Here is a 26,153-nt window from a genome sequence, read left to right as displayed (position 1 = left end):
CAAACACAGACTCTTACCTTGGCACAATATTTTGGAACAGTATTGTACATTCCTCTTCCAATTCACTCTTGCAAATGCATGAGTTAACCATGGTTGCTGTATTGTTAAGAAAACATAAACAAGGTATGCTATGGCTATATCATCATCAGAACCTGTGATAAAACATGTACGACTTTAGTACCATTCAACTTATACCAATCTAACACTCTCGTGAGTTACTGCTGCTTTGTTAATTACAGCATACTGGAATTGCATGTAATTGAGCAACACTGAATACTGCAATGTCATGTCATGCATACAAACAATGCACAATATAACAAAGTTACATGGTTTCATCATTAGAACATACTTGTACATAGAAATCAGTTTTACACTGTCATATCAAATGATTAACCTGTGTACAAAGATTATAAACACATCATCTCTTCTAAAAGCAACTGCATATAATCCAACTAATGTAATCATATTACCTACAACCAAAATATCATATTCCATGATATGTGACCTGCATATCCCAATTACCTATAGATGTTGTGTCAGCATCTATTGAAACTGTCGAAACATCAACAAACTTCATACCTGATCATGTTTGTGAAGGCTTCAAATGTACCTGAATGAGATATCCTTGATGATAACCTGTGTGTACAAATAAGTGAGTGTATACCTGGATACATCCTGGTATAACACAGTCAGCTTAAATATATGCTGGTTGGTATGTTGGATCAACTGTGAAATACTGGACACCTTTACCAAGGCCATGATTGAGCTATAACAATGAGCAAAAGCTATGTACATGTATAACTATATGATTTCTGTACCTAATACTGTAAAAGTGGTTTCTTTTGCAGTAGTTTTATTTTCGCGCTTTTTGCGCTTTGAGGTCGAACCGCGAATTTAACATCACGCGAAAATGTTTTGAACTCGTCGCTTGTTACAACGCTACATTACCGACCGCGAATTTAAACACACGCGAAAAAGTTGGCACCGATGGAAACCGCAAAAGTTTCTGTATGCGAAAGAAAACACTTTTACAGTACCATATACATGCTAAATGGATCCAAAAGGCAACATCCAATCAACTTAGGGTATATGCCACAACAAATTCAACCAATACCTGTACATGTACAAGTATGAAACTTCAAATACCTGAACTAAACCTACATTACTCAATACACCACATTCTCTATACAAACAGCAACACTACCTGTTTGAAGTTATTTTACCAACAACTCACATTCTTGACAACTATTGATGGCTACCGTAACTTAACACAGCCTTCATAATGTCTTCTTTTGGAAAGTGACTTTTTAAAGCACAAATATAGCTTGCTGTGTTTCCGCACTTACACAAACATGTCTGAAAATACTTCCATATTATTGTTATTTACACACTCAAAGTGCCATTCATGCTGTTGGCATCACAATTATAGTGTATGCAACATACATACATATTGATGTACACACTGTCCTGAGTACTTGCAAAAACAAAATTACACCAGTTGAAAGTGTTACAAATATAAAATACACTTGCACAATTGTTGCATCTGGCAACGAGACAAAATATTGAGATGTCTCAATTAAGCATGAGAAAGGGTGTCTGTGACAATGTTTTCCTTTCCGCGAATGTACTTAATGTCAAGGTTATACTCCTGTAGGATTAAACTCCATCGCATCAGTCTCTGATTTTTGTTTCTCATTCTGTTGACGAATGTCAGTGGGTTGTGGTCAGTCCATACAACAACCGGTTGAGTTATGCTGCCCACATATACATCAACATAGCTGAGCGAAAGAATTAACGCTCAGGGTCTCCTTCTCAACGGTAGAATACTTCCGCTGGTGGGCGTTGAACTTCTTTGAAAAGTGGCAGACTAGTCTGTCCACTCCATCGTCATCAGCTTGCATCAACATGGCGCCTGCTTCGACATCGCTGGCATCGACAGCTAGGCTGAAGCCTTTCTTGAAGTGCGGCGCTGCCAATACAGGACCACTCGACAGGATTGCCTTCACTTGGTCAAACGCAGACTGGCATGTGGCTGACCACTAGTACTTCATATTCTTCAGCTGGAGATCAGTCAAGGGTGCCACAACATCTGAGAAAATATGGCAAAAGCGACGGTAATATGTGGCCGCCCCAATGAATCTCATGGAAAAAATTTTTTTGACAAGCACTTACAGTAAAAGAAACATGACTAGAAAGATTAAAAAAAAACTGAATAATTCAAAACAATTCTGTACAGGTGTACATACATTTTTGAATGGACTGCATTTCATAAAACTCCAAAATACACATTCTATAGAGATAATTACAATGAGTAGCTGAACACTGAGTAACATTGAGAGCATGTCTTTTACAAAAGTTATAGTGCCTATCTTACAAGATATTATATAAATGGGATAGCAGAAGAAAAGAAAAACTTACCTCTTAAGACAGTTGGATGAAAGCATGGACATGTCAGGCACAAACACAGACCAGTTCAACCTTCATCAGGCAAAGGAAAGCCATTAAAATATTACATGCAATAGTCCAAGACTAAGGTGTTATTTCATCAGCTCCTTGCATTACAATGGCTGGCAAAGACTAATTTAAATCATAGCAATCAAGTAATTCAAAAGCTGTGCTACACATATACCACATACATGATAGATTGAAATCTTGTTATACGTGATCAGTCAAAGGTGTCACTCTGTGTATTGGCAGTCTTACATGTATGAAGTATTCAATAATGTACATTACAACACGTGAATGCACATCACGATTTTGCATAAGATACACAATTCTTTTTACATTACTTTCTTTCCATTGATTTTCTTCTGCTCTTTATACTTATCATACCATAAAACAAGCTTTTCCTTAGAAGCATTTGATTTTCTGAATGAATAAAGGAGCCTACATTACACTTTTGAAAAAATCATAATGGAAAATCAAGTTTCAAAAAGTGAAAACAATAATTCTATGGGCAATGTTATATTTCTTTTCTACATCAGTTGTTATGTCTCTTCTTTGTCGGTTCTATTTCATTTCTATACCTGTTTCATTTAGTTTTAATACATTTCAGTTTAGGATTAGAGTATCTATCAGTCATTTCTGCAATGCTACAATTGTTGTCTCTTTCTTTCACCTTGTCATGCATTACCAAAAAAGGAATAAATCAAGAAAAATCAAAGATCATTGTTTCTGTCATATTATGTCTTGTCTATTCAGTTGTTTTGAAGTTAGTCTTGTCACTTTTTGTCTTGTAATGCTACTATTTTCTGTTCACTAGTCTTGCTTACGTTGTTCAGGTCTCGTTTCATATTCACAAGCATATTTTGAGTGCATCCCTCAATTCTTTGCACTTTTGGTCATTGCATATTATTAGTAGCAGACATTGTAATGGACAAGCGTACATGTCAATGGATAACGTGTCTGGCTGTCATTATTGTTGTATACTCTACTTATCTCACATTGTTCTGTTTACCTTATTCTGTATTACAAAATGAAATACAATTTGTATATATATAATGAAAATACATTCTAAGTGATTTGAGTATACATTGTATGTGAAATTACTTTGAATACACAGACAATGTTACTCATAAAAAGAAAATTCATTAAAACTGAATTCTAATAGCCTCATGATAACTGTAGTAGAGTGGAATAACTTCAGTGTGAAGTGCATCAATACCTATGCTATATACATGATCAATCAATGTGTCACCTTCTGTAGTAGCGTCAAGTACATGTTGTTGATATCCATAAGAACACATCAATTTATGCACACATGAATCACTTGAACCTTGTCTCAGATTTTCATTGAAGTCACCAATAACTATGCATTTTGTACTTCTTTGCTGCAATTCTATGAGTAATCTCTTCAGTTTCTCACAAAATTGTTTCTTGTCATATCTAGGAGGTCTATATATCACTGAAATGAGAAATGAAGGACAAGTTACAGCAAATGTAATATATTCTAGATTATTGACATGTAAATCCAGCCTACTAATAGATTTGATTTTACTGTACACTGCAACTCCACCATGTGCTTGATTTTTCAGTGCAGAAAATAAAGGACTTTCATCTGAATAAGATTTTGACCGAGGCTGATTGTACATTTTAAACTGATCTAAATTCACATCAAAAATGTCATCATTAAGCCAAGTTTCAGTTAAACAAATAATATCAGAATTTCCAAATAAGAAATTTGATTGCATATCTTTGAAATGTGCTTTAAGACCTTGAATGTTATGTAACATTATACTCATACTTGCAATGGAGACATCTTTGTCAATGTTCTTTTCATCAACAAATGTTGGCATGCTCTCCAAGCTTTCTTTAACAACTGGATTGCAATACATAACTTTTGGATCAAAATCTTCAATTGTTAGTCCACATAATGATGTAACACGGCTCAGAGCTACATATGCTTGTCCGGGCAAAAATATATTTTTCAGAGAAACGACAGCTTTTTCCATCGTCATGCCTTGTACTTTATGTATGGTGCATGCGTATGCTAATTTCAAGGGAAATTGTTTCCTAGTATATTTTTTTCCAATTGATTCCTGTTGCCTTTCTATTGACTGAGTTCCTACTCTTTCGTTGTCAAATTTTACCAGCACACTTGTAGGTCGTGCATTTTCATTTACTCTTACTATGTCAGTTACAGTGCCAATGCAGCCATTTGATAAACCTTTGCTCACATTCACATTTTTGATAAGCATCACTCTAGAATTTTCAGCAATCCAAAGATATGCTGGCAAAGAAGCTTTTGTACATCTCCGTGGTTTGTCACATGTGTTATTTTTACCCTCATCACTGAGTTCAGAATCTTCTGCATCAATACAGATGATATTTGTGCATTTCTTGTGAAGCATTATTTTATTCCAGTCATTTACTTGTTTGTTTGAAGAATATATATGCAATGCATCCTCACATTGTTCTCCAGTTTGGCATGATTGAAGAACTGCTATATCATCACTAGATAATTCATCTTTCTTTTCTTTTATCCTTAATTTGTTCAAAAGAACAGCAAACTTTGCATCATCCTTTTGTCTCATTATTTCATCTAAGTTAATTATAGAGAAGTTGTCTGTCCATAAAGAACTTTGCAGTGTATCTTTATACAAAGGAGTACCTTTTACTGGGGGTAACTGATAGAAATCTCCAACTGCAATAACTGAAACCTTTCCAAATGGAGCATCATCACGTGTCTGCTTTATTTGCCTTAAACGTCCATGTATATACCACAATAGCTTCTGATCAACCATTGATATTTCATCAATTATTAGTATCTGCAGTTGACCCAGCTGATTACGTAGATGACTTATCTTTTCTTCTCCAAGCGGTTGGTATGGCAGTGTAGCAGAAATGGGTATGGACAGAGCATTATGAATAGTACTACCATCAATGTTGTAAGCTGCAATTCCAGTTGGAGCTACTTTCATAATTGAAATATCATCTGGATTATGCATCATTCTGCTAAGAATTCTTGTCCCTTCATTACATATGCATTTCACAAGATGACTTTTTCCTGTTCCAGCACCACCTGTCACAAATATCTGAAATGGTGTAGGTTCTTTTCCATTAACTCTGTCAAGACACCATTGTCGTATTTTGTAGAACACTTTTTGCTGCTTGCTATTTATAGTTCTTAATAAGACATTACTGTCTTCTTTCGAAATGCTACATGAGCGAAATTCTATGCCGTATGACTCTTTCTCCTGAGATTTAGACTCAAGATCTGGGATTCTAAATTCATTGTCAGTATCTTCAACTTCTTCATGGATTTTAGCTGTTTCATGTCTTTCAATTTCTGTTTCTGGACAGAGTAATCCCCATGCATCTTCTTGTGGACCAAATTTCTCAAGATATTCTTGTGCTTGATCAATTATATCAGCATTTTTTTGAAACTGCCTGAGATTTTCATTGACAATAACTTTGACACTTTCCAGGTTTTTATTATACATTCGTACAGATCCAGTTTCGTAAAATTCCTGATATGTCAAAAATTGATTAGGTTTTAACTGTTTATCAGTGCGGAATGGCAAATATAGTTGCAATATACTCTGATAATATTTCTCTGGGCTTACAGTCGGTGAAAAACGAGGATATCTCACTACAGCATCATTGGTTCTTGATCGTTTTTGTACAAAGCCCAGCTGATCTCTCAATTTGAACACATTCTGTTTCTGTTTCTTACCCTTCATATCAGATTCACTGAGCAGTCTATACTTTGAACAAAATGTGGCTAAACACATATTTTCAAATTCAAAACTATCAGGTCGGGCTTTATATTTATCAATTCTGTTTGGCATCCATGGACTCCTATCATCATCGTCTCGTCTGCTTTGAATAATACTCAATGGTAAACTCATTCTTACAGGGTTTGGTCCAACAGGTATAAACTCTACTTTTCTTGAGCATTCTTTCAATCTCAGGCTACAAACACGATACACACTTTCTTGTGCTGAAACTTCACGGTTTTGCATATACACATGTCCTATTTCCTTCATACTTTTTCGAGCATCTTCATTGCCCTCTTTCATTTCACTTTCTGCATTTTTCAAGAGCAAACTCATCTCTCTTTCTGCTTTTGACATGTATGACACAACATAAACAATGCAGGCATACTCATTTGTTATATACTGCAAATCCATATTGGCATTCCAAGCTCTGAGTAAGAATGGATTATATTGATTCACCCATATATCTTTTGGATTTCTTCTCATGACTATATCTTCTTTTGTAGCTACAGCATTATAGGCATCTTCAAATTCCTTTTGAGACATGCCAAGAACTTCAAAGAGCTGTCTCGCATTATCACATTTCCCTTCCATACATGATGAATTCTTTACTGTAGACAGAATATCTTGAGCTTCATCAGTAACTTCTGGATTATCATCAGGCTTCACAACAAATGTTTTCTCAGAAGGTGGTCTTGGAAAATTAAATCTACAAGAAGTTCCCTTTTTCTTGCATGATTTTGAATGTTTCTTTGAGTGAAGCTGAACATTCTTCACTATTTCATATAGTTCCTCATCTTCATCCTCACATGGAATGTTGCAGGATATGTATTTATCAACAAAATCTGTGACAGTTTCATCTTGGTCAATACCCAAGTTAGGTGCATTTTCAACCCAGAATAAACAGTGTGTGTGTGGAGATCCTCTTTGTTGAAATTCAATTCTGTAGAAGTAGTCAATTATCTTGCCAATAGGTTCTGCCTCGGAAAGAATCACTTTGTTCAAAAATGCATGAAAGCGTTTATCAAACATACGAGATACTGTCACTGGATTTGACTTTAATAAATTACACTTATCTGTCCAATCTAGATCATTTGCTTTTCTTCTATCACCTTGTTGATGTAGCAATGTATTAATAACTTCAGGCCATCTCATCTCAGCTGAGGAAAATGATGCAAACCATGTAGGTTTTCCAAGTTGTCTAACCATTGCTAATACATCTTTCTGTGTAGATTGCCAGTATGGAGGTGTTCCCCGTATTTGTTTCAGAAATTTGTATCCTTTATTCGAATCCAGTATCTCACGAACCTTTCTTGCATCTTTGAGATCTGAAGACTGCATCGATGTGGGATTATCTATTTCCTCTGAGCTTTTTCTGACAGCTATAGAAACATTAGACAGTATTTGTTGCAGTTCATAAATACACTGAGCATAGAAGATATATTCTGTATTTTTTGCAAATCTGTTGTCTACATGCATCAGACGATTATGTAAATAACGACCAAGTGTTATGTCAATGTACCTAGTATCATGAAATGTTGGCTGGCCTGTTGGAAATAGAGCAGGAAAACATTTTGCCTCATTACTCTCATCCATCAGCAGTGATACAGGACTGTTCTTTTCACAAGGTGCACAACATATAATATCATCGAAAAATTGATCAAGCACTTCTTGCCTCATATCAACCTTCTGTAAACATGTGTTTAACTGAATTCCCTGTAACCGTCCAACTTGATCATCCTCTACATCATCGTCATCATCATTAATTTCACTTGAATCCAGCGGTTCAACACAAGCTGCTTGACTATTTTTCTCTGATAAATCAGAGCTCCATTCATTATTTATAGCAATATCAGAATACCACTTATTATTTTTCCTCAAATATTCCAATGCAGCTAGCACATTCTTTTTCTTGACAAACTGATATTCATAATGTCCTTTATATGACAGTTTCCTCTTCAGTTTTACACGAATTAATTGATCATCAGTCTCTGGTCGAGGTAATATCTTTACAGTTTCATCTGTGCGTGAAGGTACACAAACTGTTGGGCCATGTACTCCATACTGTCCTCCTTTTGGCAGGTTCAAAATTTTCATAAATGGAATGTTTAGTGCAATCAAATGTGTTTCCAACTGATTCAGATTTTCAAGTTCGGCAGGAATAGCATGTAATTCTAAGTTATTTCTGCTAGCTTCAGAAGGCATATTACCAGCTAATAATTTCCTGTGGCAAGTGTAACAAATCCATAAAGAATTTCTAGGTGAATTTACTATTTGACAGTCAACATCACAGTCATCACTGCATGTATGCAAGTACTCCTCTTTTAAGCATTTTGAATCATTATATTTTGCCTTCGTGCACTTCAATACTTGATTTCTGAATAATAATTTCAAACAGACACAACATACATATTCAGGGCCGTGTGAAATTATTTCCCTAAATTTTTTCAAAACATGATCACAATTTCTCATATTCATTTTTTCTCGCTTTTTTTGTTTCACATTTCTCAACGCAACCTGCTGTCTGTACACAAAATTTGTCTTGTACTTGATATTTGAAACTTTTCTCATAATTTTCTTACACCTCTCTCTAAATGATGCATTGTTTTGATATTTAGCTCTCCTCAGTTTCTTAAGCCTCTCTCGGAATAAAGCATTGTTTTGATATCTAGCTCTCCTCAGTTTCTTAAGCCTTTCTCGGAATAAAGCATTGTTTTGATATCTAGCTCTCCTCAGTTTCTTAAGCCTCTCTCTAAATGAAGCATTGTTTTGATATCTAGCTTTCCTCAGTTTCTTAAGCCTCTCTCTAAATGAAGCATTGTTTTGATATCTAGCTTTCCTCAGTTTCTTAAGCCTCTCTCTAAATGAACCATTGTTTTGATATCTAGCTCTCCTCAGCTTCTTAAGCCTCTCTCTGAATAAAGCATTGTTTTCATATTTAGCTTTGCTCAGTTTCTTAAGCCTCTCTCGGAATAAAGCATTGCTTTGATATTTAGCATTCCTCAGTTTCTTAAGCCTCTCTCGGAATAAAACATTGTTTTGATATCTAGCTCTCCTCAATTTCTTAAGCCTTTCTCGGAATAAAGCATTGCTTTGATAACTAGCCTTCCTCATTTTCTTAAGCCTTTCTCTGAATGTGGGATCCAAGGAGTACTTGTCTTTTTGCCTCTTCTTAATTTCCTCGTTCTTTTCTAACCTATAAGTTACATCTGTTTGATATTTTACTTTCTTTGCAGCTGCTTTTTTAAGTTTGCGGGATAGGTAAGGCTGATCATCTGATAAAAATTCTGTTTCTAACTGCCTTTGCTCATTTTTTTTCTTTTCTCTCTGTGCTCTCATTTGATCTCTATTTCTTTGTCGGGTAACATTAGCATTCCTTTTTTTTCTTTGTTTTTTCCTTTTTGTAGTCTGCATAGTAGTTTTAACTTCTTCAGATTCTTCAGTGTGCCTACTCATTTCAACTGCAGGTTCCATGTCATCCTCTAATACTTCATTGTTCAATACATTGATTTGACAATCATTGGCTTGTTTTCTAACTTTCCTCTTTGTTGTGAGTTTTCTCTTTCTTGTCACAGGTGTTTCCATATCAGTAATGTTTTGTGATCTTGACAGCTTTTGACATGAACCTGATTTTTGGATCGTTGGACATACAGATTCTACGACATCGTAATGATTGCCATTTGTGTGTTGCAAGTAAATACCTTTTTGTGATGTAATAATTCCAAACTGAAGTTTGCTCGCACCAAATAATTTCCATTTTGAACCATTATTTTCATATATATATATATCAGTATCTAGCAAATTTGATAAGGCCATTATTTCCAATTCTGTAGCCCATGTGCCATTGTTGAATACTCTTTCCTTTCCAATGTATTTTACAATATCTGTGTATCCTGATCTTAAAAGACTTACATAATCTTCCTTGTTTTGTAAAATATGTTTAACTATTGCTTTTCGAACATCACGGTGAGAATCTTCCTTGCCACATATAACATATGATATAGCTCTGTAAAAGCAATTTCCATCACCAGTAATTCTATAGATAGTCAATGGTTGTGACAGGATAGTAATATCATCCCTTTCTACCATATCTTTTTGCATATCATTACTGCTACATTTGTCATTAACCTTTATACCTAATTTGCAACAAAGCTTCTCTCTATCAGATTTATTCACAGGTCTGTACATGAGATCAATCTTTTTTATTTCTCCCACTTGTCTCACCTCAGATGCATCAATGTCCGCATTTACTGTCTCATCACATGTGTTTTGCAATGGAATTTGTGTCTCTTGCAGGTTTGATACCATTATTTGTTTTTGTGTCATTTTCCTCATTCTAACACTACATTTCTTTAATGTTAGGGTTTTAGTAATCTCACATGATAAATCATGACTTTCCTTCTTATTTTCTACACTTCTATCTGAATTCACATGGAATACAGGTAATTTCCCATTCAAAGTACTAGACAGAACAGTAGTTACACTTTCCACTGCGTCAAAATGATTGCCTCCAGTGAACAGAATATATATGGCTCTCTCAGTTGTTACTTTGTTGTAGTATCCAGGTTTCCTTGCAGACAGTATTTGCCAATTTTCTGTTCGATCATCATACACATATATATCACGATCTAGCATATGTGCCATTGAGCTAATATCAGTGTGACCAGCCCATGTTCCTAAATCCATCAATTTCTCTTGAAGAACAAAGTCCCTGACACTCTGATATTTCACTGTGTCTATCACATTTTTAAATAAATCACCCGTTTCCAGTAAATGTGCCACATTGGATTTCCTGAGAATGAAATGGTTTCTTTCGCTGCCAGTAACTACATGAGCAATACTTCTGTAAAAGCAGTTGCCATCACCCATAACTCTCTTGATATTTACAGGTTTCCCAATATACAAACTTTCATTTCTATCCTCCATTGATTCATTGGCAGTACCACTGTAACTGAAATTCAATTTATTGCACAAAGACTGTTTGTCTACGTATGTAATCGGCACAAATTTGAAATTTCGATCTCTTCTTTCTGTTGTCTTTTCAACTGAAACAAATTCAACTTCATTCTCATTCCCATAGCCATCACTGTTTACATTTACTCTGTTTTTCTTTGTTTCATTTTGAGTCTTACAGCTATCACTGTTAGTTCCTTTAACATGATCACAATGTTTTGAAATGTTGCTATTTTGATCATTTGTATTCCTCCATGCAGTATTTACTGAGTTTGATCTCTTGGAGCCACTAGTTGTCAATGCATTTTTCTTAGAATTGGATTCTAATGCCAGACCGGTTAGTTCAAACTGAGTAGTACGTAAATCACATGCCATTGATTTTGCCAAATTCAAACAGTGTACCTGTATACCTTGCCATGATGAAATGCTAAGCAAGACACTGCATCCATCTTGTACCAAGTACCCATCATGACTTCTGGAATGAGAATCAAATACATAATAACCATTGTCATGTGTAATGATTGCAAATGTACTCTCAGCAAAATTCATAAGACATGCATCATATCTGCATAGTTCTTGTTCTAAGGCTTGGCTCAATGACAAAGCACCAAAATTTGACAAATTGTTTTGATTTCCATCCAACACTCCATATTTTGATTCAGCATAGGTTATTTGAAATTTTTCATCCAGAATATGAAGTTCCTTGGGTAATTCATCTATCATTACAAGCTCTTCATTCAGTGGTGAATCCTTCTTTATGTAATAATACAACTCATTCCCAAGTGTCAGAATCTGATCAAGATCACGAGATCTCATTTCGATTCCATTCTTGGTTTGGGTGTAGAGAACTGCCACAAGGGAATTACATGCACATTGTTTGCCAGCAGTGTAACCAAATCGTTGATCACCTTGATTAAAATTTCCTTGTGCGATTGTTTTGGTCATAGGATATGATTGCCTTCTACCACATTCAGAACTTGAGAGTGAAACATGCTTACAGACGCGTTCTTCAGTCTCTAAATCACTTGCAGCTGGTTCATCATCTAATACATGTACTATTGATTCCTGTACATCATATGAATTGTGGTGGTCAGCACTTTTCGCAGAATCATCATTCATTACTATGCAGTCAGATGGATTAGTAGTTTTTTCACTTTCAGGCAAGAATATTGATTCATTACAAACTTCAGCACACTGTGTAGCTGAAACAGGTCTCTGACATGGAGAGTGAACACTTACATCTGTACAAGAATTCACAGGGAACAATTCCTTCACTGATATTTGTCTGTCACTTTCAACATCTTTTCTTTCACTGTAACATGGGTTCAGTTCATGCACATTGTGCATTCTGTCACGTTTCACTTTGGAGATATCATTCGAGCTTGTGTTGTCTCTACTTGTGGAATTACTGTCCTCATGGTCAGATGTTTCATTCTTACACAACTTTTCATTCTTTGCTACATGTTCTCCTTCAGGAATGTCAGGTTTGACCTTTCCATTATTACGCACCTGTGAGTCAGCATTTTTTTCCGGTAGCACACTTTGTCTGTTGATCTTGGTGAAACGACCTTTCTTTCTTGGTTGCCGTGCATTTCCACCTCCATAGAGCCTGTTCACATTCCAAACTTCTTTTTCAATGTCTGTGGAAGGGACAGAGGCACATGTAGTCTGATCACCATTCGGTACGCAACATTCATTACTCATATTCGGAGTGCTTTTAGCCACATCAGCCCAACTTCTCTGTGTTTTTGCATAGATCTGCTCAGTGTATTTTGCCATCACATGAGGTGACTGAACACACTTTGAATATACATTCAATACAGATTCAGTATATACCTGCAGACTATCATTTCGTTCTGTGTCCAAGTTTGCATTCACATTTTGCTTCACGAGTTTACCAGGTTCTTTTTGCTTTGTTTCTGCATTTGATTTCTTGCCCTTGCTGGTCTTGGCTCTTTTCTGTTTTTCAAGATAGTAGGCTTTCATTGCTTTGCCAATGTAGGTCACACCAGGTTGGAGAGGCACACCATTTACTGATCTCACTGAGCTCTTGTTAAAGGTCTTGGTCTTGGGATTGTCAGTCATTGTTTGGGATGTAGTCACTTTTGTCTTCCTTGATTTCACAGTTATCCAACCATCATCCACTGCAGTTTCTAATGGCTGAAATTGGCTCTTGGTCAGATTTGTCATGAAAGTCGAATCTGATTCATCTCTCTCACAATCTGCTCTTTTCTGCACACACACATTTGTCATTTCTAGAATTCCATTGTCCTTTCTTTTCACATACCGGTACCTCTTTTTCAGTCTCTTGCTTGGTTTCCTTCTCTGGTTGCAGCTCTTGCATGATGAATGTGAAACATCAGCACCAGAATCTTCATCACCAATGTCTTTGAGAAGCTCGTATCTGTTGAAATGACAGGGAATGCCAATTTTGTCAAAGATGCGATGGGCAATATTATTGCTTCCACATGCTGAACATATCCAAATCAACCTTGCATCACACAGTCTAGCCTCAGAAATAGTTCCTGTACACATCACATGAAACTGCTTGCCACAATCCTCACATGGTACTCTGCTTTCATTTTCATTGATCACATTACAACATGCATCACATTCACTGACCTCTAGATTTCTCAAGTCACAACTATGGAGGATATCTAGGATATCACCAATAACATTCTTGAATTCACTTGCTTCCATTGTCAAACTACAGGGCTTTGAAAGTAGGTACCTATTACCAAATAAATGTACTGTTCAATCAATATATTCCTTGAATCACTATACTTATATGAATCAGGTCTACCCCTGGTACTCTGTATTGCAATTGACAACAAAATTGTAGAATTGTATTGCCTTGAAAGCTAATATATACGTGAACTGTATTACACTGTACAATGTACTTGCAATGAGGCTGTGACACCAGTCCTTATAATGTTTCTACCAACAGGTGGCGCTTCTTATCTACCGAGAAAAATTATTTGTACAAGGTGTGTTGTTTAATTAGTTACTACCAACAGGTGTCGCTTTTTGTCTGCCAAGAAAAATTATTTTGTGCAATGTGTGTATTCTTAATTGTTTTCTACCAACAGGTGGCGCTCTTTGTCTATTACCTGCTAGTAATGGCTACTGCGGCAATTTCAGGAATGCGATTATAGCACTCGCACCTTTGCTTATCTTTGTGTACACCTATCTTGCCACCAGAAGAAGACTTGTATTGTCTACCGCAATAACGTTTATCACATATAATGCTTTTGTCTTAAGATGGCGCTCTTCAATTCTCTTTTACCGTAAATTCCCCACTCAAGACACCGTTTCTGAAGTGATGCAAGACTATATTTCTATTTTTAAATTTTCAGCAAACTTCTCGCCTCCTGTAAGAGAATTCTCTTTCAATTATGATTCTCTTCAATTCTGATTGCTTTATAGTTTTCACCTCCTTTACAGAATGCACTCTTTATTCAACACTCCTTAAAACTCTTTTGTTAGATTTCGACTCTTTTTCTCCTCAATTCTGACTCTTCCTCTCTTATTACTCTTTCTCTCTTTGATTCTAACTCTTTCTGTCTTTGATTCCGACTCTTTCTGCCTCTGATTCTGAGACTCTCTCTCTCTGATTCTCTTTGAAATTATTTCAAGTTCTTTCAAGATGAGTAGGATCAAAGATTCAGGTTTGCTGAAGATTCAAATTCAGTTAGAGCAGATAGAGTTTTATCTTTGTAATCACAGTCTTCTATTTGTGCAACTTTAAATATCCCAGGTTGGTTCCCTTTTTTTTACAAATTTGCCTATTTCTAAAGTATGTAATAGCAATTTTATAAGATTGTATTTACTCTAATCAAGCCCGTTTTTTCTCTATCACAATTTATATCCCAAGACAAATTCACAAATGACAATGTTTTTTAGTACTCATACTTTCAGATCTCTGTTTCTCCCTAATATCACTCTTTCCTCTTTTTAGTGTAATATCACTCTTTGTATTTAATCTCCAATATTACTCTTAACACTTATTCTGCAATTCCACCCCTTCTACTTATTCAGTTAAATCACTGGTTGCACTTTTTGTGTACTATCACTCTTTGCATTTATTTATTATGACTCTCTGCGCTTCTGTTCCAGTTTATATACAGGGGTTTCACTCGTTTCTTGTTTTCTTGATTGTATGTATACTTTCCAATTTTCTTGTTATATACAGGGGTTTCACCTGTTCTCCGGTTTTCTTGTTATACACAGGGGTTTCACCTGTTCTCCAGTTTTCTTGTTTTTTCAGGGGTTTCACCTGTTCTCTCGTTTATATACTTTCCAATTTTCTTGTTATATACAGGGGTTTCACCTGTTCTCCGGTTTTCTTGTTATATACAGGGGTTTCACCTGTTCTCCGGTTTTCTTGTTATATATACTTTCCAATTTTCTTGTTATATATACTTTCCAATTTTCTTGTTATATACAGGGGTTTCACCTGTTCTCCGGTTTTCTTGTTATATACAGGGGTTTCACCTGTTCTCCGGTTTTCTTGTTATATACACAGGGGTTTCACCTGTTCTCCGGTTTTCTTGTTATATACACAGGGGTTTCACCTGTTCTCCGGTTTTCTTGTTATATACACAGGGGTTTCACCTGTTCTCCGGTTTTCTTGTTATATACACAGGGGTTTCACCTGTTCTCCGGTTTTCTTGTTATATACACAGGGGTTTCACCTGTTCTCCGGTTTTCTTGTTATATACACAGGGGTTTCACCTGTTCTCCGGTTTTCTTGTTTTTTCAGGGGTTTCACCTGTTCACCTGTTTTCTCGTTTGTCAGGGGTTTCACCTGTTCACCTGTTTTCTCGTTTGTCAGGGGTTTCACCTGTTCACCTGTTTTCTCGTTTGTCAGGGGTTTCACCTGTTCACCTGTTTTCTCGTTTGTCAGGGGTTTCACCTGTTCACCTGTTTTCTCGTTTGTCAGGGGTTTCACCTGTTCACCTGTTTTCTCGTTTGTCAGGGGTTTCACCTGTTCACCGGTTTTGTTTTACAGGGGTTTCACCTGTATCCTGTTTTGTTTTACAGGGGTTTCACCTGTATCCTGTTTTCTTATCCAGGGGTTTCACAGACCTGTAAAGAAAGAAAACAAAAAGAACATAAGCTTTGTTGAAATTATATTGTGGTTTCTGATCCTGCCTCCCAAAGTCAGGGGAAAATTATGCTGCCCTACGATCTAAAACTCTGAAATTTTCAAGTTTGACTGCACTATTACTAAGAGGTCACTATGGGTAACGAAATTATGGTGGCAAAATCAAACTGATGATATCTGCTCTTCATTTCTTTTTTTTTTTTTATAATATAACCGGGAGGGGTAGCCATTATATTAGAGCGGAAAAACTAATATCATTTTCTTCATTCACTCAAAGTTAGCTTTCGAAGTTACTTCCTTTTGTGACCTGAGGGAAGCATAATTTTCCGAGACTTTCTTACGCAATAACACTTGCTGTCTTCCAATATAATGTTTTGTCTTCTAGATCTCCTTTGACAATATATTCCTCATCAATATACATGTAGTATTACCAAAAGATGCATAAAGTTTTGACATATATCTGATGCAAAAATAAAAAAATAGATAAATTTGACTTCTGACTGGCAGGACACTAAATGTGGACTTCATCACTCTCATCAATTGTGAACAAAATTGACATAGCAATAAACAAATAATTGGGAACACATGACCTCAACATGACTATTTTTCCTCATCCTCATCAGCACACTTGATATAATGACCATGATCATGTATACCAATGTACCAAGGGTGACACGACATTTGCTCCAGTCTACATATCTCGAAACATTAAAGGGTAAGGTCAAGGACATGATTTCATTTTTTGTTCAGAACAATGCAAAGTTTAGGATTAGGGTTAGCATTACAGTTAGCGTTAGGTTTAGGGTTATCATGGCAAAAGTAGACCGGAGCTACTGTTGCGAGAGCAAATGTCATGGAACCGTACCACATTAGAACATGATTCATGCAGAAATAAATAATTGAGAGGTACTGAAACAGTTTGTCTTCCAGACCCTAGCGCCCTCTCTCAACGGTATTTTAAAAATATTTTAAAGACATCAATGCACTTATTTACAAATTTACCAACTGAATATCATAAGTTACATGAAGACTATATTCTGTAATTTTCAACGCATTCCATGCAAGCGAACTGATTTTATGCCAAAGAGAAGCTTTCATTATTTTTGTTGGAAATGCCAGCAAAAATTATTTGTTATATAAAATTGCAAAATCTAACCCCGTAAACACATTTTTGTTTTTCATCCCCCTCACAGTTGTTTAAGATATAAACATTCAAATAATATATGAATAGACTGGAATGGTGACATGCTACCTTGATGGAATTTATGAATACTAAGGACAGGCCTTAAACAAAGTGCCAATTTCATGACAAAGTCAAAGTACTTTTTTATGCAAAATGATAAAGTAAAAATAAGGTCCTTTTGTCACAATCTTAACAATTCAATCAAAGTTTTTGGTACCAATGGCAAAGGTATTGGTATCAACGACAAAGGTAATTGGTATCAATTTAATGGCAGAGGTTACTGGTATCAATTCAATGGCAAAGGTAATTCGTATCAATGGCAAAGGTAATTGGTCTCAATGGAAAAGGTATTGGTATAATGGCAAAGGCAAGTATATTCCATCTTACAATGCATCTATTGTGAGTGCTACAGTAGTCTTCACGGATCTGAACAATCCAAAGTGACACACAGCAAACTAGGAAGCAGTGTGCTGATACATTTGGATTGTACTACTCATATCAGCAGGAATGTGAACAAACTCTTGGCATATTTCTGAATTGTGCTTACACACACCTTTTTACTAATTAATATGACATAATTTTTAATTAGCCAAATGGTTTTAGAGCTACACAAGTCTCCCACTTCACCCTTTGTCCCACTTGACCCCAGTCTTCCCTATTCCTTTACAGCAATACTAACCCTATAAACAAGGGATTTTGTAATCTCAAGTCAGTACACATTGCCAGTAATTTGAATCAACCATACAACAGTAGTGTAGTTTGGCAGTAGGCTATAAAAAATTGATGAAAACAAGCACAACTGGTGTAGGGCCTACACACAACACAGTGTACACCACTTAAGTGATGTCAATGTGTGCTATATTCCATTTGTCATCACCCACTGCAAAACTTGCACTTGTGTCCTTAGAGTACATTAAAACCCTCGTAAACAACTTGAAGAAGGAAACATTTCCTTTATAAACAAGACAATTGCCAAAATGTCTCTTGTCCGTTTGCACAGAATAGAAAAAATTCTAACTCTCAAAGTTTGGTAACCCATGTCTGTGACCTTTAACCTTGTAATGACCTTCAACTCTCCAAGAGATATCTACCAAATAAGATTCGTTCCAAACAGACATGTCCGTCAAGAGCTGTGAGAAATTACCAAAATGCACCCTAAAAAACATGACTTTGGCCCCTAAAAGATCATTGACCCCTGCCTGTGACCTTCAACCTTGTGGTGACCTTCATCTCCCAAGGAAACATTTACCACCTAAGTTTGGTTGCAAACAGACATGTCCATCAAAAGTCATGAGCCATTATCGAAACACGCCATCAAACACTTGTCTTCAGCCCTTAAAGTTCATTGACCCCTGCCTGTGACCTTTGACCTTAAGGTGACCTTGCTGTTTAGTAAAATGTGTAACTTTCCATAACCACTCTACCCTCCAAATTTCATTAAAATTGAACCCCTCAGTACAGATATTCCAGTTTTTGTAGCGTTACAGACAGACGACAGACAAGCCGACAATGGACGGTCGGACGCTGCACACAATCCCTTAGTCCCGCCCCTCACCTCCAATGGGCTCAACAAAAACCTACAATAGGCAATCACGTACAACTCAAATGAAGTCGTTCAGTGCCCTGTTCCATCTCTCATGAACCCAAGGTAAAACTGCACTATTAGTCTATTGAAGATACTGGTATCCTCACAATAGACTACACAAGCCTGATTCTAGTCCAAAAAAAAAAAACTGCAATAACTTATTCTCCTAAAGTGAATAATTGTACATCCTGCATAACCTTTAGTCACTACCAACAATACGCAAGTATTTACTTTAGTGGGATATACTATAGTGCAATGCCAGTTATCATAAACACCAATGGCAGACATATTCCTTCACAGGAATACTACATATTGCGCAGTGTTACGTCACATATTGCCTGTATTTTAAAGCTACCATGTAGACCTTACTGCAGTTTGGCACTAGGATGATGACTGATGAAATAACATCCAACTGCTGCACACAGATCACAATCTGCACCCCTGTGTGGTTTATTCAGTCTTTTAACACCCCAGTGCAAAACTGCACATGTGTCCTTGGTACATTAGCCTGCTAAAGATGAGTCCCAAGTATACTCAGTCTGGCGTCTAAGGAAAAAGCATTTTATATCAATATCAGTTCATTTTCATAAAAGAAATACTGCTATCTCCACAGTAGACTGCTCAATTCCAACTCCTGCCAAAAAATAACATTTGTACCTAAAGTGTTAAGGGTAATCGGCAATGCACAATAATTTAGCCCGCTAAAGTGAATTACCCAAACACTATACCACTTTGCTCTGTCCACAAAAAAAAAAAAACCCGAATCCTCCACAGATCCAAATGATGATGAGGAATTCTGAAACAAAAAACAAAAATGCTATTATTCAATAAAATATATATCTTTTCTAATATAACATGCAAACATAAGTAACGTTTGAATATCATAACAATCATGAATAATTAACATTCCAGTATTCTTGGTTTTGACATAGACTGTCTCTAATGTATCGCATGTTGAATGGCCCAAACTTCTACACTGTTTGCTACTGAAACACATGAAGTAATAGTATTGCAACTCATGCCTTTCTGACTTGACAATATACCACCTAAATTTGGATCCAAACAGACATGCCCGTCAGAAGTTATGAGAAATTATCAAAATGCACCCTAAACAACTTTTTGGCTCCTAAGAGTTCATTGACCCCTGCCTGTGACCTCCGACCTTGTGGTTACCTTCATCTCCCAAGGAAACATTTACTACCTAAGATTGGTTGCAAACAGACATATCCATCAAAAGTTATGAGCCATCATCGAAACACGCCATAAAAAAACTTGACTTCCGCCCTTAAAGTTCACTGACCCCTGCCTGTGACCTTTGATCTTAAGGTGACCATGCTGTTTGGTAAAATGTGTAACTTTGCATAACCACAGTACCCTCCAAATTTGATTAAAATTGAAGCCCTCAGTACAGATATTCCAGTTTTTGTAGCGTTACAGACAGACGACAGACGAGCGGATAAAGGAGGGACAGACACTGCACACAATCCCTTAGTCCCGCCCCTCACCTCCAATGGGCTCGACAAAAACCTACAATAGGCAATCACGTACAACTCAAATGAAGTCATTCAGTGCTCTGTTCCATCTCTCATGAACCCAAGGTAAAACTGCACTATTAGTCTATTGAAGATACTGGTATCCTCACAATAGACCACACAAGCCCGATTCGTGTCCAAAAAAAAAAAACTGCAATAACTTACCCCCCTAAAGTGAATAATTGTATAACCTTTAGTCACTACCAACAATACGCAGGTATGGTGGGATATACTAAGTACTATAGTGCAATGCCAGTTATCATAAACACCAATGGCAGACATATTCCCTCACAGGAATACTACATATTGTACAGTGTTACATCACATTATATTGCCTGTATTTTAAAGCTACCATGTAGACCTTACTGCAGTTTGGCACTAGGATGATGACTGATGAAATAACATCCAACTGCTGCACACAGATCGAAATCTGTACCCCTAATATGATGTCACTGTGTGCTTTATTCAGTCTTTTAACACATGTACCCCAGTCCAAAACTGCACTTGTGTCCTTCATACATTAGCCTCTTGAAGATGAGTCCCAAGTATACACAATCTGGGGTCTAAGGAAAAAGCATTTCACATCAAAATCAGATCATCATCTAAACAAGGAAAAGTAGAAATTACGCAGTGCGTAACATATGTCCCCGCCGGAAGTAGCATTTTGTAACAAAATGTGCAATATAGGTAAAAAATCAAGGTCAAAGGTCAAAGAAGTCAAAGGTCAAAATTCTGTGTAGAAGTTTTGAAGCCCTCACCTAGTGCCATCACATAAAGCAAATGGAATCGAAATTGGGTTAGAAATGGCGAAGGAGTAGCATTTTGTAGCCAATGTACAATATAGGTCAAAAATCAAGGTCAAAGGTCAAAGAAGACAAAGGTCAAAATTCTGTGTAGAAGTTTTGAAGCCCTCACCTAGTGCTATCACATAAAGCAAACGGAATCGAAATCGGGTTAGAAATGGCGAAGGAGTAGCATTCTGTAGCAAAATGCACAATATAGGTCAAAAATCAAGGTCAAAGGTCAAAGAAGTCAAAGGTCAAAATTCTGTGTAGAAGTTTTGAAGCCCTCAACTAGTGCCATCATATAAAGCAAACGGAATCGAAATCGGGTTAAAAATGGCGAAGGAGTAGCATTTCGTAGCAAAATGTACAATATAGGTCAAAAATCAAGGTCAAAGGTCAAAGAAGTCAAAGGTCAAAATTCTGTGTAGAAGTTTTGAAGCCCTCACCTAGTGCCATCACATAAAGCAAACGGAATCGAAATCGGGTTAGAAATGGCGAAGGAGTAGCATTTTGTAGCAAAATGTACAATATAGGTCAAAAAATCAAGGTCAAAGGTCAAAGAAGTCAAAGGTCAAAATTCTGTGTAGAAGTTTTGAAGCCCTCACCTAGCGCCATCACATAAAGCAAACGGAATCGAAATCGGGTTAGAAATGGCGAAGGAGTAGCATTTTGTAGCAAAATGTACAATATAGGTCAAAGGTCAAGGTCAAAGGTCACGACTGAAATTCTGTGTAGAAGTTTCAAAGCTCCCATGTAGTGCTATCATATAAAGCAAACAGAATCAAAATTGGCTCATAAATGACAGAGAAGTAGCAAATTGAAGATTTTGATCACACACGGACGCACACACGGACACACGGACACACGGACACACGGACGGACGGACGGACAGACGGACGGACACACGGACACACACACGTACGGAGCCCGTTTCATAGTCCCCTGCTCGAACTCGTTCGGCGGGGACAAAAAAAAAATACTGCTATCTCCACAGCAGACTACCAAATCCCAACTCTTTCCAAAAAACAACATTTGTACCTGAAGTGTTAAAGATAATTGGCATTGCACAGTAATTTAGCCCGCTAAAGTGAATTACCCAAACACTATACCAGGAAAATGACCACTTTGCTCCGTCCACAAAAAGAAAAACCAAATCCTCCACAGATCCAAATGATGATTAGGAATTCTGAAACAAAAAACAAAAATGTTATTATGCAATAAAATATATATCTTTTCTAATATAACATGCAAACATAAGTAATCTTTGAATATCATAACAATCATAAATAATTAACATTCCAGCATATTTGGTTTTGACAGACTGTCTCTAATGTATCGCATGATGAATGGCCCAAACTTCTACAATGTTTGCTACTGAAACACATGAAGTAACAGTATTGCAACTCATGCCTTTCTGACTTGACAATATTCGCATGAAACAATGAAAAATTACCTGAAAATTTGTGCAGTTTTGATAGGATACCTAACAAAAATACTAGTCCAAAACTCTTTAAATAATGTCAAACATTTTGAAGGATATTAGGACAGAAACAGAAAAGAATAAAACCTTGTTTCATAATTATTAATAATATTTAAATACTGTAAAACATGATATATTGGCGGCACGAATTTTTCGCGAATTGGAACCGACAGCCTTTTTCGTGGCATGAAATTTTCGCGAAGTGCCACTGGCGTTCAATGCATGTAGTGTAAACAAGGACTTTCGCGTGCATTTTAATTTCGCGATTCTTGGCGCTCGCGAAATTAAAGTGCACGCAAAAATTTGTTTTACAGTAAGAAAATTCGGGCAAATGATATCTATTTTCGGGCAAGTGTTTTGCAAGTATCAAAATTACCTAGCCTAATCAGGCAATTGCCCCCCCCCCCCCCCCCCAAAAAAAAAAAAAAACAAAAACCAAGAAATTGTGTACCACCCTGAAACTGCCCTAATTATCCATTAAAGGGGAAGTTCAAGACTGGAACGGAGTTTGCAAATTTCCTAAAGAATCTTAGGTACGGTAATTATCCCAATTCCAATAAAGATACATTTCTGACAATTAAGAACTCGTACCTAAGTACAATGTAGTCTCTTCCCTGTATGCCCCCTAAAAAAAAGGAAAAATGAAAGGGAGAAATGTTGTTTTTCGTATTTTATTACCACTTTTAAATCATTCTGATTATCTGCGCCACGTCATCCTCTAACCCTAAGGAGTCCATGAAAGAGTCTATGACTGAGCTCATCATATTAGGTTGATCACGTCACGCTCACTCTGTTCTAGGTTTCTGCTTACGTGCCTACCTCTGTCAAGCAGAGCTACCAAGTCTCACGCATGCTGCGCGAGACTCTAGAATTTAGGGGCCATCTCACAATCTCATGCATGACACCCATTTTTCTCACGCATAGGGCGAAGTCTGCAACTTGGACCTATAATAATGAGCATAGCTCAAAAGATTTAAGTGATAGTTGCAATTGAGGGTATATTTCCCTTTTGTCTGTCAAAATAAGAAAAAAAATAATCACTGAAGTGTGCACCTGACCGCACCATTAAGAGCAAAAAATTGAAAAAGCTCCCTACCGTGGGAGGCCACAGGAAGGAAAAACCCTCCCACACCCTCACTCGCGCGCACATTCGCACGCCGAGATACCAAGTTATGAAAATCTCACTCATAAAAATTGTTTGAACTTGGCATCCCTTGTCAAGTGGCAGTGTACAAGATAAATTTCCCTCCACCATAATGGAGTGTGTGCAGTGCATCTATGTACAGAGCATCTATTCACAGGGATGCCAAGTTCAATTTTTAGCTCTTAGACCGTTCTAGTCTTAATGGCACGATCAGGTGCATAATAAAGCGACCATCTTTTCTTTTACTTATTTTGAAAGACAAAAGGAAAATATAGGCCTAGACCTTATGTCTACCTTCAATTGTAACTATCACTTTAATCCTTTGAACCATGCTCCTTATTATGGGCCCTAATTCCAGACTTTGCCCCATACGTGAGAAAAATGGGTGCCATGCGTGAGATCGTGAGACGACCCCTAAATGCTTGAGTCTCACTCACAATGCGTGAGACTTGGTAGCTCTGTATTCATATCATGCACAGAAATCACTGCTATTACACCACATAAATACGCCCTCTATCGATCTGTTAGCTAAGAAATGGCGTCCGTATTTCGCCCATGGACCTACTGACGTACGTTCTACTATTGACCGAAAGATCGGTCTGTATCTGTCCGTCGGGGAATGTTCCGCGGAGACTGCGTCTGGCTTCACGGATCCCCTCCGTATACAGACCGAAGTCAATGATTGCGGCTCCTGTGTGGAGCAGTCGCGCACAGATCAAACGTTACGATAAACCAAATTTCAGACAGCTTTTTTACATTCAAACAAGTATGACATGACATGACACATTATGCAGCAATATTTGGGATAAATTTCTCACATTGTGCAATCGAAATACTCACATAACCTCGGTTATAATGCAGAAATTTTATCGATATCGCAACATCGCCGTTCGCGAGCAGTAAGTCGCCATTTTGAATCTGTAACAATTGCTAAGCCAATCACATGCGAGGTACGTGTTTTAGTAAAACAAACACGTAGAAACTACCTCGCATGTGATTGGCTAATAGATTCATAGTGTATGTTTCTGCAGTTTGAATGTGACGACGCGACAGGCTGTGTTTTACGTTGAAAATTCTCCTAAAATGTTGGATTATTCATTAATCTGGTGAGTGTAACCTATTCATAAAAAAATAAATTCACCATACAAGCTTAAATTTGCCGACCTAGGGCCGTGAATTAGACGCAATCGAGAAGGGTGAGGTACCTCACCCAATTTTCCATAGAGACAGTGGTTAAGAACATCCACACAGCAATGGGTACTGCAACCTTCCGTCTGTCTACGGGGGACAGCGTTAATGGCAAAATATAAAAGAGTCCTCCGGACAGACGGATCTTTCTGTCTAGTTCTACTACTACCCCTAAATCACTAGGTTTCTATCTCTTTGGAATTGAATGGAACTTAGGCTTCTTACAAATCTCACCTTGCCCATAGATTCAGGTAACATGGTCTAACATTAAATTCTACGTAACTACGTTAGAAACCTTGCTTGCGACCAACAGCCTCATACGCACTACAACGTACATTCAGGGAGGTATCTCCCTTGATTTTACTTTAATAGCTGCGGGGGCCTGCATGTGGTGCATACGGTGGGGCCAGATACCAAGAATCGAGTAAGGGGGACAGTCTGTGTTTAGACATGCCTGTGCACCTACCTGGTATGGTACTCGAGCTGAAAACTCAGTGTCAAACAAAGGTCGTGTCTTAGGCTAGGAAGAAATTAGACGTAGAGTAGTCGTAGAAAGTTTACAGTTACCATCACACCATAGCTTTACGTACGTCGTGATTGCATACAAAGTACTGTAGCACATCGTACCACTGTAAACACGCGTACTGTATACACGTACACGGTATAGGGATCGGAGAACATGTGTGTACGTGTATAGAGCGCACGCAGTTTGGTAGGTACATAGGCGGAAGCACAGAACATCAGTCTTACAAGGAGTTCTGTGGGCTGAAGACGTTGTCACGCACAAACGCTCAAACTATGGCAAGCCGAGTGTATTTCCTAACCATTAACTACAGTTCAAATTTACGATCAGCTCGATATCCGAAAGTTCGTTATTCCGAGGGCTCTTTATTAGGTGATCCGAGTATCCTCTCGGATCACCTTCTGTATCTGTACGGATTCTTTGTTCTTCTTCTTCTTCTTCTTCTTCTTCTTTCT

At 37.2% G+C, this 26,153-nt stretch overlaps 1 protein-coding gene across 6 annotated transcripts; it reads right to left on the bottom strand.

The window, feature by feature from the left end:
* On the bottom strand, window positions 1-26,060 carry LOC139735551 (uncharacterized). 6 transcript variants are annotated; one of them, XR_011711216.1, is made up of 6 exons: window positions 25,642-26,060; window positions 22,460-22,549; window positions 19,775-19,842; window positions 13,459-16,259; window positions 12,681-12,811; window positions 9,834-11,646 (listed from the first exon to the last, which is right to left on the bottom strand). XR_011711216.1 is itself a non-coding variant. In XM_071646307.1 (2 exons), the coding sequence occupies exons 1-2, from the start codon at window positions 13,869-13,871 to the stop codon at window positions 11,638-11,640; spliced, it is 1,200 nt and encodes a 399-aa protein (XP_071502408.1). In that variant the 5' UTR covers window positions 13,872-15,769; the 3' UTR covers window positions 9,834-11,637. The 6 variants fall into 6 exon arrangements, 1 of the variants encoding a protein (XP_071502408.1); XR_011711214.1 differs by having other exon boundaries at window positions 13,465-16,259; window positions 25,642-26,058; XR_011711215.1 differs by having other exon boundaries at window positions 13,465-16,259; window positions 22,473-22,549; window positions 25,642-26,058.
* Between the last annotated feature and the right edge of the window lie 93 nt (window positions 26,061-26,153).

The sequence above is a fragment of the Diadema antillarum genome, unplaced genomic scaffold (assembly GCF_040938485.1).
Source record: "Diadema antillarum isolate AM-2024a unplaced genomic scaffold, OU_Dant_1.0 seq00000585_RagTag, whole genome shotgun sequence".
Classification (NCBI taxonomy): domain Eukaryota; kingdom Metazoa; phylum Echinodermata; class Echinoidea; order Diadematoida; family Diadematidae; genus Diadema; species Diadema antillarum.
This window is presented reverse-complemented; position numbering and strand designations above follow the sequence as displayed.

Coding starts and splice junctions, on each gene's coding strand:
- LOC139735551 (XM_071646307.1), bottom strand. CDS start 13,871: ATGGAAGCAAGTGAATTCAAGAATGTTATTGGTGATATCCTAGATATC.